This window comes from Trichoderma atroviride, chromosome 7 (genome assembly GCF_020647795.1).
Source record: "Trichoderma atroviride chromosome 7, complete sequence".
Taxonomy (NCBI): domain Eukaryota; kingdom Fungi; phylum Ascomycota; class Sordariomycetes; order Hypocreales; family Hypocreaceae; genus Trichoderma; species Trichoderma atroviride.
In genome coordinates this window covers 24,528-35,685 of record NC_089406.1, presented here as the reverse complement: position 1 = coordinate 35,685, position 11,158 = coordinate 24,528, and the positions used below count along the sequence as shown (strand labels likewise).

Below are 11,158 nucleotides of genomic sequence, written 5' to 3'. Positions count from 1 at the left end.
GAATAATAAGCATCGCCATCCGGCACCAAGATCATCCGCCTGTTTTGGCCATCGCATAGCGTTAATTTGCTTTGCAAGCCAACCAAAGTTCCAATCTGTTGAACTTTTTCCACATACATTCCGCGAAACTGTCGAGAATGGATTTCAGATGAACCTTGTTCAAGAGAGAAGTCTAACCGAAGACGTGGCAAACTAATATCCAACGCAAATGTGGCATTGTCACGGATGATATGTATATAAGTCTCTTCCTCTAGCGAGCGTAGATTCTGGCAAATACGCTTAATGGCAGAGGAGGTTGGACAGATGAGAGTTTGTCCTGGGCGTTTGAGGACCCATGCAGATCCTGTATTTCTTAAACGCCAGTTCGAATCTGAGGAACACCAGGCGGACTTCGCGGGCCTAAACTCGACCATACCAGACTGACGACTATACCAATGAACATAGTCGTTGAGAAAGCTTGCTGGTAAATTATTATTCAAGATTCTACGTGGAATCAGATCCAGCATTTCGTCATTGGCAGATGCCACAATAATGAGCTGCCGAGGTTCGGAATGGTCCATTCCAAAAGCGAAGTTATATCCATGGTATGTTTTCATTGACGCGAAATTTGTCCCAGGAATATCTGAGGGCATCACTTCTATCATTTCTCTCCCAAATAGTTCCCTGAACACCGGATGTTCCTCATATAGTGTCGGTAGACGAGAAGGCGGTAAGCCGTTAACCAATAGTTCGCCCGTTAAAATATTGATCTGGATGGGCAATGAAACCTTGCCATTTCTGGGAATCGTCTTCGTCTCTAGCCAGTTGTATTCAATGTCAGATAAAAGCTTCCATACACCTCCTTCGTTGTAAAAAGGCAAAGCTGATTTAACGGCGAGATTCAGTCCTTGGCTCATATTGTCAAAAGTTTCGGTAAGAATAAATCCATAAGAATTATACAGAACGCGCTGTTTTTGTAACGCCAGGTTAATGTAGAAGGGCTCAGTGCATGCCCCAACACTGTGTGATAGATTCTGTATGATGATTGATGAGTGTATCATCATATGCATTTGCGTGGCATCTGTTAGAATAATTCTCAGATGTTTTTCGTCCACATCAAAAGACGCAATGCAGATTAGTGCCATCTGAGAAATGATGAGATAGAAATCCCGTCGCTCTTCCTCGTCGTCAAGCCCAGAAAGCTTTTCTTGAAGCAGATTGATCCAATTGAAGACAACCGAGCGGCATCGCCCAAGAAACTGGCGGTACGTTTCCATTAATGTTTGCGTCGGGGAGCAATTCAGAGCTTTTATAGCAATCGCAATGAAGGCTCTCAACGATATATAAGACTCCCAATTCTTATATATTCTATCTACCGCATGAGATAAGCCTTGAAGAAGTCTCTCAACAAAGGTTTCGTCGCAAAGTTGTTGGTGGCTGGCCCTATGCGTAGAGCAATTGTCTGGTGGGCCTGCTTGATGAATGATCTGCATTATTATGAGGACAGTATCCGGCTTGTTAAAGTCAATCTTGGGCGTAAATAGTTGAACGAGGATGTTGTCCCAACCCAGGAGATATCCAACAGGTAGGCTAGCCATTGTCTTGGACTCTTCAAGTGAGAGTTCCTGGGAGTAATAATTTTGTCGAGACAAGACGTTATTTGGTGTCAAGCCGTTTTCCCGTCCCGGGGGTCGGAAGATGAAATCTTGAAGCGCGCTATTTAGTTGCGATAGCGTGAATGTATGACTTCGAGAGAACTTATTTTCGTTTGCAAAGCTTGAAACAAAGCATTGTCGATGATTATCGTAATAGTCGTATCGTAGGCCGTTTTTCAATAGAACATCTTTTTCCGTTACACAAGTGCTGATTTTCTTGCTGCGACGATGCGTGTGTTTGTTCGATTTAGTTGTCGATGCGAGTTCCAATCTATGAATAGTACCCGTGAACCGTGATGAGAGATAATTGCTCAGTTTATCCACCATCTGACCGACATTGGACCCAGAGTAATCGCACTCTAGGACGTAATTTATGACTAATGTAGTCATATTTCTCCAGGCACTGAAACAAGAAGGAACGTTTAGCTCAAATACAGTTGACCGAGCCTGAAGTTCCGCGTCGGGAAGAGGCCATTCGTGGACCTTAATAACGAGTTCTTCAGCTTGATAGAGTAAATTATGCTTTTTGCAACTCCCACTGTGCTCCTGGTACCGTCTTCCCGTGCGGCGGTCCACCCTGGTAATGTAATCACATGTAAGTCTGGCCGACTGCGATAGCAGATTATCATATTCTCGACGTTTGTCGCGGAATTCCTTTCTTTTTCGCTCTCTTTCTTCTGTCGCTGATTGTTCAATATTTTCGCGTAGTGTCTTATGGATGGCAGACGTTGCGTAATACTGGACTGAGAATGAGTTTTTTTGTCCGAATGAAGAAAATATTCCAGACAAAGTGCCGCCGCATCGCTGTTGAATATATTTCTCAACTAGAACCAATCTTTCCAGATGACTTTTGGAGTGTAGCAATAGAGATTGTAATAGCTCAGCAGGAACTTGGGGGCTATATTCTTTCACGAGTGGGATTTGGTCGCACACAAACTTGTCGTAAGTCATCCATAGCTCCAAGATTGTCAGCGATGCAATTGATGAACTTTCTGGGCATCCAGAATAGCACTTTCGTGAGAGGTTGTAGTAAGTATAAGTCAGATCATAGAGGTGACCACATGTAATCTCATTGGCCTGGTGCATCCAGAGGAGTAGAGATGATTCGACCCATGTTTCAAAAGCCGATAAATGAAAGGAGATGCTCTTGCCGCTTAGATTATTCAAGTTTGGCAAGCTTGATTGGTCGTATCTCTGGAGTATCCAAGGCGCTTTGAATTTGTTTATGCATTCTTCGTTCTGCCTGGACTCAATGCTGCGAATGAAATTGTCCAATCCTGGATATGGTTCTAATCCCTCAGTGGGTAATATTTGCCTGGGCAATATCTCCAAGTCTACATCAGCATCTAACTCTTGTGAGATCAATGCCCAACGCCGCTGGAGACAAGCCCTAGTTTGACCAAGCATATCATAGATATTTCTGATCCAAGATACCTCAACATGACCGCCCAACTTTTTGAGTCGTCTTGCAATCTTTGCCATCATACAATATAAGACGTCACTCGATAAGCCTCTCTTTTGCGCTATATGCAGAGTATATGCCATCAGGAAAATCATAAACTCTTTATACAGGGACCGATCAGAGTGAAGCCGTTCGAAATATAGTTGTAGAGTAACACGAATGAGAAGCCAGACTGGAGATCTCCGCCAAGGCATAAATGCGTCTTTCCAGATGACTTCTTCCCGGGTATTCTTGGAGATGGAGGAAACCGGTTTGGCTTCCCCGTTATAAGCAAGAAAGATAGTTCTTAGAAAATCTGTCACTAGAAAAGGGTCCGTTGTATCCCTCTCCTCAATATGAATTTCTCCTTTCTTTAAAATCTTTGGCTTGGCCTCTTTAACTTCTTGATGACTCATTGTTTCGATAGTATCAGTCAGTGCTTTTATGAATCCATTTTCAAAAAACTCTCTGACGGGAATCAAGATAGCAGATGCGGGGAAACGCCGTTGAAGCCGACCTGCAGTACCCATGACAGCTTCGTTCGTTGGTGACAGCTCAAATGCTTCCATTACTACTGAACCCGAGTTTTGCGTAATAATGACCCCAGCATTTTGAGCGGCTATGTGCAATGGTACAATGATATCTAGCTCGAAATTAGAATGCAATCTTCCAAATAATCTCCATAGGAAAATACCTCTATCACAAACGGAGGAGTTGAGAAGTTCAGCAAGCCTCTGCCCATCCACAAACCCGGACTCGTTTCTGATGCTTTGAAAGTGGACCATTGCTGTTTCAGCACAGTCAACAGCGTGAAATCGCTCAGAGTTCACTTGGCATCGAAACTTCCGCAGGGCGAAAATAACTAGTTGGAGCAGTGCGCTGTCGTCTGATATAGTTTCACTGCTGTCTCCATTATCAGGAAGCCGTGGAGGGAGGAAGATATGATTGATTATATATGAAATCGCTTCGTTGCTGCCGTTATCGGAAATGTTGCTGCTGAAATCCATCTTTTGCGCAGACAGCTGCCTGAGCTGGGCTAGGATAACTGTTGGCGGGATTGGAATCCGCTTCCTAAAATATTTGGATATCGTTTCTGTTCTTTCCTTTCTTTTTCTTTCTTTTTTCAGTTGATTTAACCTTCAGTTTAGTTTCCTCATGCATCTAGATGTGGGAGATGCAGGATAATCAATGCAGGCCGGGAATTACTTGCTAGACCCTATGAACTTACAAGACTAACTTTTCTTGAGGCACGCTCAACTTCCGAAAACGGGCCGGGAAAATGCCCGGATGCATTAAATTACTTAATTTATTATGTACTTCGCCGTTTGCAGATTCTAATGGCTTCTATATCCGACCAAGCCGAAAGTTATTTTATTATCTATCCACCCACCCTCCCAAAGCCACAATTAAAACCTGCTAGTAGCTATACATAACTATTTCTGTCTTCTTATGTTTATCAGTTCCTTAGAAAACGTAAGACGTCAATGGAGGTATTGAAAGACTCGTAATTCAGCCTGGCTGCGAATAACGCATGATATTTGCTGCATTTTAAACCAGATGTCTTGTCTTTGCAAATGCTGGACGATGCCTAGCATGGCGTAAGTGTGCCACTACTTCATCAAGCAAAACAGCATATTTCCAGATGCTACAGACGAATAACTTTTAACTCAGACAGGAGGACGAATGGGCTGTATAGGTCTGGTGGCGATGTCTCTTCTATCTGTTGAGAGGGTTCGTCAACATCTACCGAGGATAGTTCACTCTCCACTTCTTGCCCTCTGAGCGTCGTTATATCTCCATCGTCCCGTAAGCTGTGGCTATCATTTGCCTCGGGCGGCAATGTCTTGTTGCGGCAGTGCCTCTTTGCTGGTGGAGTCGGTGACTGCCAGTGAGGAAGTACCTCCTGTGCGAACGGCCGTTTCTGGATCGAGTGGCTTGAAATAACTTTGTTGGTCGGTATGGCTATCTATAATCCAATAGCTGCTCCTTTGGTCCTTAACTTTGAGGGCGCTGGCTTAGAGCTGTACCACTAGGGCTGGCGATAGCATTGTCCCTGCATTCTTCAACCTGAAGATGGAGAAACGTGTGCCACTGCTCAGATGCCCTGAGGTAAAGCTGTAGAAGCGCTGGCTGAAGTTGATTGGGGTATGCTCCATCAAGTCCATACGTAGAGTATCTCTGGATCGGCCTATGGCCACTCTGCCACGCTAATGCTGCACCGGCTTTACTTTTTATTTGCACTTCATCATGCCGATTGAAGTATCCAGAGTCCTCTCGGATATGTCTCTCAGTGATTGCAATAGAGATCTGCCGATATAAGGGGAACCCAAACTCATTGGGGAATCCCGGGGAAATTTCGCAAAAGTACCGCAGCTCTTGGGAAAATATAGCTGTATTCCAAGAAGCAGAGCTCGCAGCGGGGGTGAAGAGAAGAGGGCTATCGTTATCATAATTGAAGCACCTTCGCCGCAGCAGTATTTACCTGTGGAAGCATCCGCATTGGCTTGTATTAGCTCGTATGAGCTGGGGGGAACTGTAGATCCACTTTAGAGAGTTTATTGCTCAACCTTCTAGATTTGATTTACACCTATTCTTGATAGAGAATATTATTAGACAGAGATATATATGAGACATACCTAGGCCTAGAGGAGACTACTGTATCTTATTTCTCGGTCTATAGGAGGAATTTTGATCGCCACCTTGTCACTATAGCTTTACTAAACTGTGGCTTCAGATCCTTCATATTTAAGATTTGGCAAGTTAAACTCAAAATATTTCAGTATGTACAGGTAGAATTACTCAAAAATTAATGTGTGGCTGAACGAGAGTCTAGATAAAAGAAAGAGTCTTCTTCAGTTAGCCAGAATCGTTCTCTCACGCACACCACTATTATTTTCCTAAAGAAACATCAAACAACTAATAGACAAATGAGGGAAAACAAATGAACGAATACCAAAATGGACTCAAAATCATTCGACATGGGGCATGATAAGCTCATCATTGCCTTAGATTTTGGTACCACATACTCTGGCATTGCCTACTGTTTTGCCCATCAGCGTGATAACTCGCCTATTTCTGTGGATAAATGGGCAGGTAAGTTCTTTCTTGCTATCACTAATATTCTGAATGAGCTACTGGCTGACTTCATACTCTTCAGGAGCGCATGGCATCGATGTGCCAAAAATTCCTACCATAATCTGCTACAACGAGCATGAGCCGGAAAAGTTCGTCTGGGGGGGAAGTGTAGCACCACAATCTAAGAGTATATCTGAATTCAAACTTTTACTTGACCCCTCGCAACCAAGGCCTAAGTATCTCCCGAAAATCAACGTTAGCGAGGAACTGGGACGACTTCCTAAGCCGCCTATTCAGATTACCGCCGATTTCATCGGCGCCATGTATGGCCATGCAATCACAGAAATAACGAAGAAGGTACCCAGTGACTATGTCGAAATGTGTCAGAAGGAATACATATTGTCTGGTACGCCAACCTAAAACAAACATGGTTCTCTTTTAACTACATCTGCAGTGCCCGCTGTGTGGTCAGATGCTGCCAAGAACGCTACAGTGAAGGTAAGCTTTACAAACTCTCAAATCAAATAATAAATCTACATCTTCCATGTCTATAGGCCGCTCAATTAGCGGGTCTTACTCCCGTTCGTTTGATCAAGGAGCCCGAAGCTGCCACGTTATGGACTACAAAAAAACTTAATGTTGCCCTTGGTTCAGGCGATGTCTTTGTTGTTTGCGATGCTGGCGGCGGCACTGTTGATCTAGTATCATATGAAGTCGAGACTACCATTCCTAGATTGCAAGTCAAAGAGATTATTCCAGGCACAGGTCAGATAAATCTGTTCAACAATCTTTCGTCATCGAAGAAAATGATCATGACTAACACCAAGAATGCTCTAGGCGGCATGGCAGGATCTCTCTGTATAAATAAGCGTTTCGAGTCCGCTGTCAGAGAACTTGTTGGCGAGGAGCAGTGGAGTGCGCTATGGCCAAGCAAAGGTTTCCAGCTTGCATCAGCGCAATTCGACAAAGAGATTAAAAAGGGATTCCAAGGACACTCTGACGATGAGTTTTCCGATGAAGAGTTTTCTGATGAAGAGTTTTTCGTCACCTTCTATCCGGTAAAGCTGAAAGACGACCCTGACCGCGGTCTGGAGTCAAATACATGGACGATGGTTGAGTACGTAAACTCTATGTTGCTATTTCCCTAAAGACGAACTAATAAACATTGGTATTTCCATCAGAGAGGATTTGAAACAAATATTTGACCCCGTTATTAATGACATCCTTGGGCTTATTGGCGAACAAATCGACCGTGTTAAGGCTAAGCTTGGAACACGAGCTCCAAAGGTATGGTATTACGTCTTAGTATCAATTATATCTTCGAGCTGAAGCTTTACAGTACATTTTCTTGGTAGGCGGCTTTGGTAGTAACAGATATCTGATGAGAAAAGTCTCAAGCGAATATCGCAATATCGAAGTATTACAGCCACCCGACGCTTGGGCTGCGATTGCCAAGTAAGTTAAAGTCGAGCTTAATAGTAGATTTTCTTAACATATATACTTCAGGGGTGCTGCACTTTCTAGCATGTCAAGTGAGGCAACTGTCATGAGCTTCTCGGCCACCCGCCATTACGGCGTCAAAGTGTGGACACCTCATAATAGAATTCGCCATGAAGGCAGGCCCTTTGAGGAAAGTGTCGACGGCGATGTCGTAACAGAAACAGTTAAGTACTACTTTGGTTTGTTGAATATTGGTACTATTTTACTGATAAAAGAGTAGATGGAATGGTTTATCAATAGAGGAGACGACCTGTCAAAAAGCGCGCGCATAGCATTTAATTTGTGCGGAAATTTTCCTGAACCTGAACGTTACCCAGGGAACTTGAAATTATCGAGCGGAATTTATGAATGCCAAGAGGAGTGAGTACATTCAACTTGTTAGCCATAGCTAATTTCTGCTGTTGACTTGGCCCCAGGACGGCACCGCTGTATCCTTTAAATTGCGACACATTCCGCATCAATTGCATGTTGCTCTCAGACCTCTCTAAAGTTCCACAAGAACTATTTGTTAAGCGGACGAGTGAGTCAAATATAAGTTCTGATAATATGATGAACATTGTCTAATCGTGGCGAAATCAAAAGACAGGCATGGAAAAACATAGTAAGCTTTGCCCCAACATCTCTGCCCTTTGATGGCATTGACATGTGGTTCAGTCATACTGTCATTCTTGATCTGGTTATGACGCTTGAAAGTGCTTTGATGAAATTTTCTTTAGAAATCGATGGGGTTTCATATGGGTCAGTGGAAGCTAAGTATTGCCCATGATGGCCAGGCTGCGCCACAAGCATGAGATGGATGCTGCATTAGGGCAGGCTATTGTGGAAGAGTTCTATCAACACCGCAAGCAGCTGCCGCCGGATGCAAATAAAGAGTTATAGCATTTAAACAGCGTAATGAGTGTTCATAACCTCGTTGCTAGATGGGTCACTGGTCAATAGACTTAGCCTATGTCTCTGTTAATATAAACCCGGCTAATGTTATCATTTGAGGACTGTTCTATAGCTGATCGTAGAACAGGTTTACATTATCAGGGTCGGAACTAATTGAGAGTACGAAGCTTATCTCCAACGCTATCAATTCAATTCCATGCGAAATACAGATCATCCGTATTGACTAAGACAGCTTGCTCATTGGCATTTCACAATATGTGATCGCTCACTGGTGACTAGTGACAACGATTCCCCAAGTGACTTAAATTTGGCTCACTAAGCCCTCATTTGAGATATTTCCAATTAGGTTGAAGTCCTGCTATGCATCTGAGATAGTAGTGGCAACTATAGCATGGATATGAGCGATTTATGCGAATTGGAAATACAGATCCCTTGATGAGAATATCTCTGGCAATGATGATTATCCGCATGGTGACTCCCCCATGTTTGCATTGAACTGAAAATGTAATCTTTTGTGGGAACTGGTAGTTTAGGGAAGTAGTAGTTTGCTACCCCTACTGCCTATTACACTTCCATCACAGCCAATGGCGGTATGACGACCTGCTCATGTCAGCTGGTGGTTTGGGCCAAACTACCAGCGGCCTCTCGGCTGGAGGCTTTTCTCCAACGCTGAAGGCTGCTCTGATAGTACACCTCATCTTGGTCAGTGAGGATTTTAGGATCAGTTGTGTCGCGCTCTTCATCATGCATACTGGCGACCTTCTTTGCCTTTATCTGCGTGCCTTCAACGCTCGGTTGACTCATTTTGGCAACTGTAGCGGTAAAAGCTTTGTGGAATGAGCGTCTTGAACGGTTTCCCCTGGTAAAGAGATGCTAGATGCCGGGAAGGTGTGTAGAAGTCTTCCCTCCGTGGAGATGACATGACTGTTTAGAGGATATGCTTTAAAAGATTTCAGCACCACGCAATGTTCCGCGCCACCTAGCAAGATACCTGCATTCTGAGCGGAGACATATAGGATAACGGATCCGCCTCGAGCATTCCAACAGAGAATCTTCAGCATCATCGGATTCCATGCCACTGACTATCATCGACGAGCCGCTGCACTACGAGCGTAAGAGCAGCAGCGTCGATGGCGAAGCTGTCACCAACGCAAGCATGAGTGTCCACTATCGTTTGGAGCATTGTGACTGCAAGATTCACAGGCTCATGGTCCTGGCTGGTATTAAGCCACGGAAGCTTGCAAGGCTTTTCAACGCCGTTTTCAGCATGATTCGCTCGTTTTCGGAGTCATAGTCGCCTTTGCCTGGAACTTGAAGCGGGAGGAAGACATGATTCATCAAATAAAAACAAACTCTTTGGTGATATATCTTGTGTGGGAAAAGCCAATTCGTCACATATGTTGGCGATTGTAGACGGCCGAGGTGAAGTGTAATTTAAGTAGTATGTTGAATCCGTTACTATGTAGTTTTCGTTTTCATGAAAGACAAGATGGGAAGCACGGCATGTGCGTACATATGCATGTCACACAATTAGGCGTAAATAAGACTCTCTGGCAGCCCAAATTTGCGAGGTTGGATTATCGCAAGCTTTGAGGAGTTCAGAGCCAACATCTACTGCAAAACGGACTCGATGGGGCGTTGAAAGCCCTCGTATCGTAGCTAGCTAGAAGTAACGAGCACACACCAACATATGAAGTCTGTAAGCAACCTGGAACATGTATCTAGAAGTACGTTTGAACCCTGACAGGGGCTTCGAATGCAGGTTATCATTTATCCTTGGGAGAAACGTTTCGAAGTGTAACTCATTGAACTGCATTGATCGATGGGTTAGAAACCGGCTCAATCTAACCTGACGCTGAGATGCTCTGCAATGTTGTACCTCTCTAATTACTTAGTGGAAGAGAACTAGTTAGATTAGCATTGTAATATAAGCGCTTTGATTACGAGCGAGATAGTAGAGGCTTCTCTGGCATGACTATCGCAGACTCATATAGGCTACATAGGCTCTGCTCTTTATTCAGTGCATTATCATCAGACATGCCCAGATCACTCAAAGCGTAAGCAATTTTTGCGGCCGCGTCTCAATATACGAACAGATGATATCAATTTATGGAGCGTGTCTTGGTCAAATTCGACCCACTGCTATACATCGTGATCCAAAACCAGTCCTTACTGCAAGGAACACTTCGTAGAAAATATGATAGCTACTTCTGGCGACCCGAGGCAGACGTCTCAGAGGCCTTGGCATCCCCCCCAGAGAGCTGAGTGTGGCTTTACCTCCAGCACGGGTATCTGAGAATGCCTGTCGGTCGGCAGCCGATGGAGCTCGTGCGGCGAACCCGCTTGGGGACATGTCTCCGCCTCCTTTGGCCTGCGTTAAGGATCAATACACACACACATACATATGTATATATACAGACATATATATTTGTATTCTATGTTGAGCCTGATGAGAGCCGTAATATAGAGCGTACCTGGGAGCTTTGGATCCGAGATGAATCGGACTGTGACATCTGTCCCTTTGGCATATTGGGCGAGATGATATTCAATAGTACTCGGTCTTAATTTATGGATTCGGTCGCGGTGATATTCAAAGGATAGGCTTCTTGTGATGATA

General features: G+C 44.1%; 4 protein-coding genes across 4 annotated transcripts; 2 read left to right on the top strand and 2 right to left on the bottom strand.

Annotated features, from left to right (window-relative positions):
* Positions 1-352: 352 nt before the first annotated feature.
* TrAtP1_011985 (uncharacterized protein) lies at positions 353-1,732 on the bottom strand (the record flags this gene model as incomplete). The annotated part of the gene is made up of 2 exons (XM_066115339.1): positions 488-1,732; positions 353-426 (listed from the first exon to the last, which is right to left on the bottom strand). Exons 1-2 carry the CDS (start codon positions 1,575-1,577, stop codon positions 353-355), a joined length of 1,164 nt encoding a protein of 387 aa, XP_065971437.1. The 5' UTR covers positions 1,578-1,732.
* Positions 1,733-6,032: 4,300 nt separating this feature from the next.
* Positions 6,033-7,870, top strand: TrAtP1_011984 (uncharacterized protein; the record flags this gene model as incomplete). Its single annotated transcript, XM_066115338.1, has 8 exons — positions 6,033-6,168; positions 6,233-6,556; positions 6,605-6,648; positions 6,747-6,915; positions 6,988-7,267; positions 7,332-7,437; positions 7,490-7,605; positions 7,657-7,870. 8 exons carry the CDS (start codon positions 6,033-6,035, stop codon positions 7,868-7,870), a joined length of 1,389 nt encoding a protein of 462 aa, XP_065971436.1.
* A 1,280-nt stretch (positions 7,871-9,150) lies between these two features.
* On the bottom strand, positions 9,151-9,345 carry TrAtP1_011983 (uncharacterized protein; the record flags this gene model as incomplete). Its single annotated transcript, XM_066115337.1, has 1 exon — positions 9,151-9,345. The coding sequence occupies one exon, from the start codon at positions 9,343-9,345 to the stop codon at positions 9,151-9,153; it is 195 nt and encodes a 64-aa protein (XP_065971435.1).
* A 268-nt stretch (positions 9,346-9,613) lies between these two features.
* TrAtP1_011982 (uncharacterized protein) lies at positions 9,614-9,835 on the top strand (the record flags this gene model as incomplete). Its single annotated transcript, XM_066115336.1, has 1 exon — positions 9,614-9,835. One exon carries the CDS (start codon positions 9,614-9,616, stop codon positions 9,833-9,835), a length of 222 nt encoding a protein of 73 aa, XP_065971434.1.
* Positions 9,836-11,158: the final 1,323 nt, after the last annotated feature.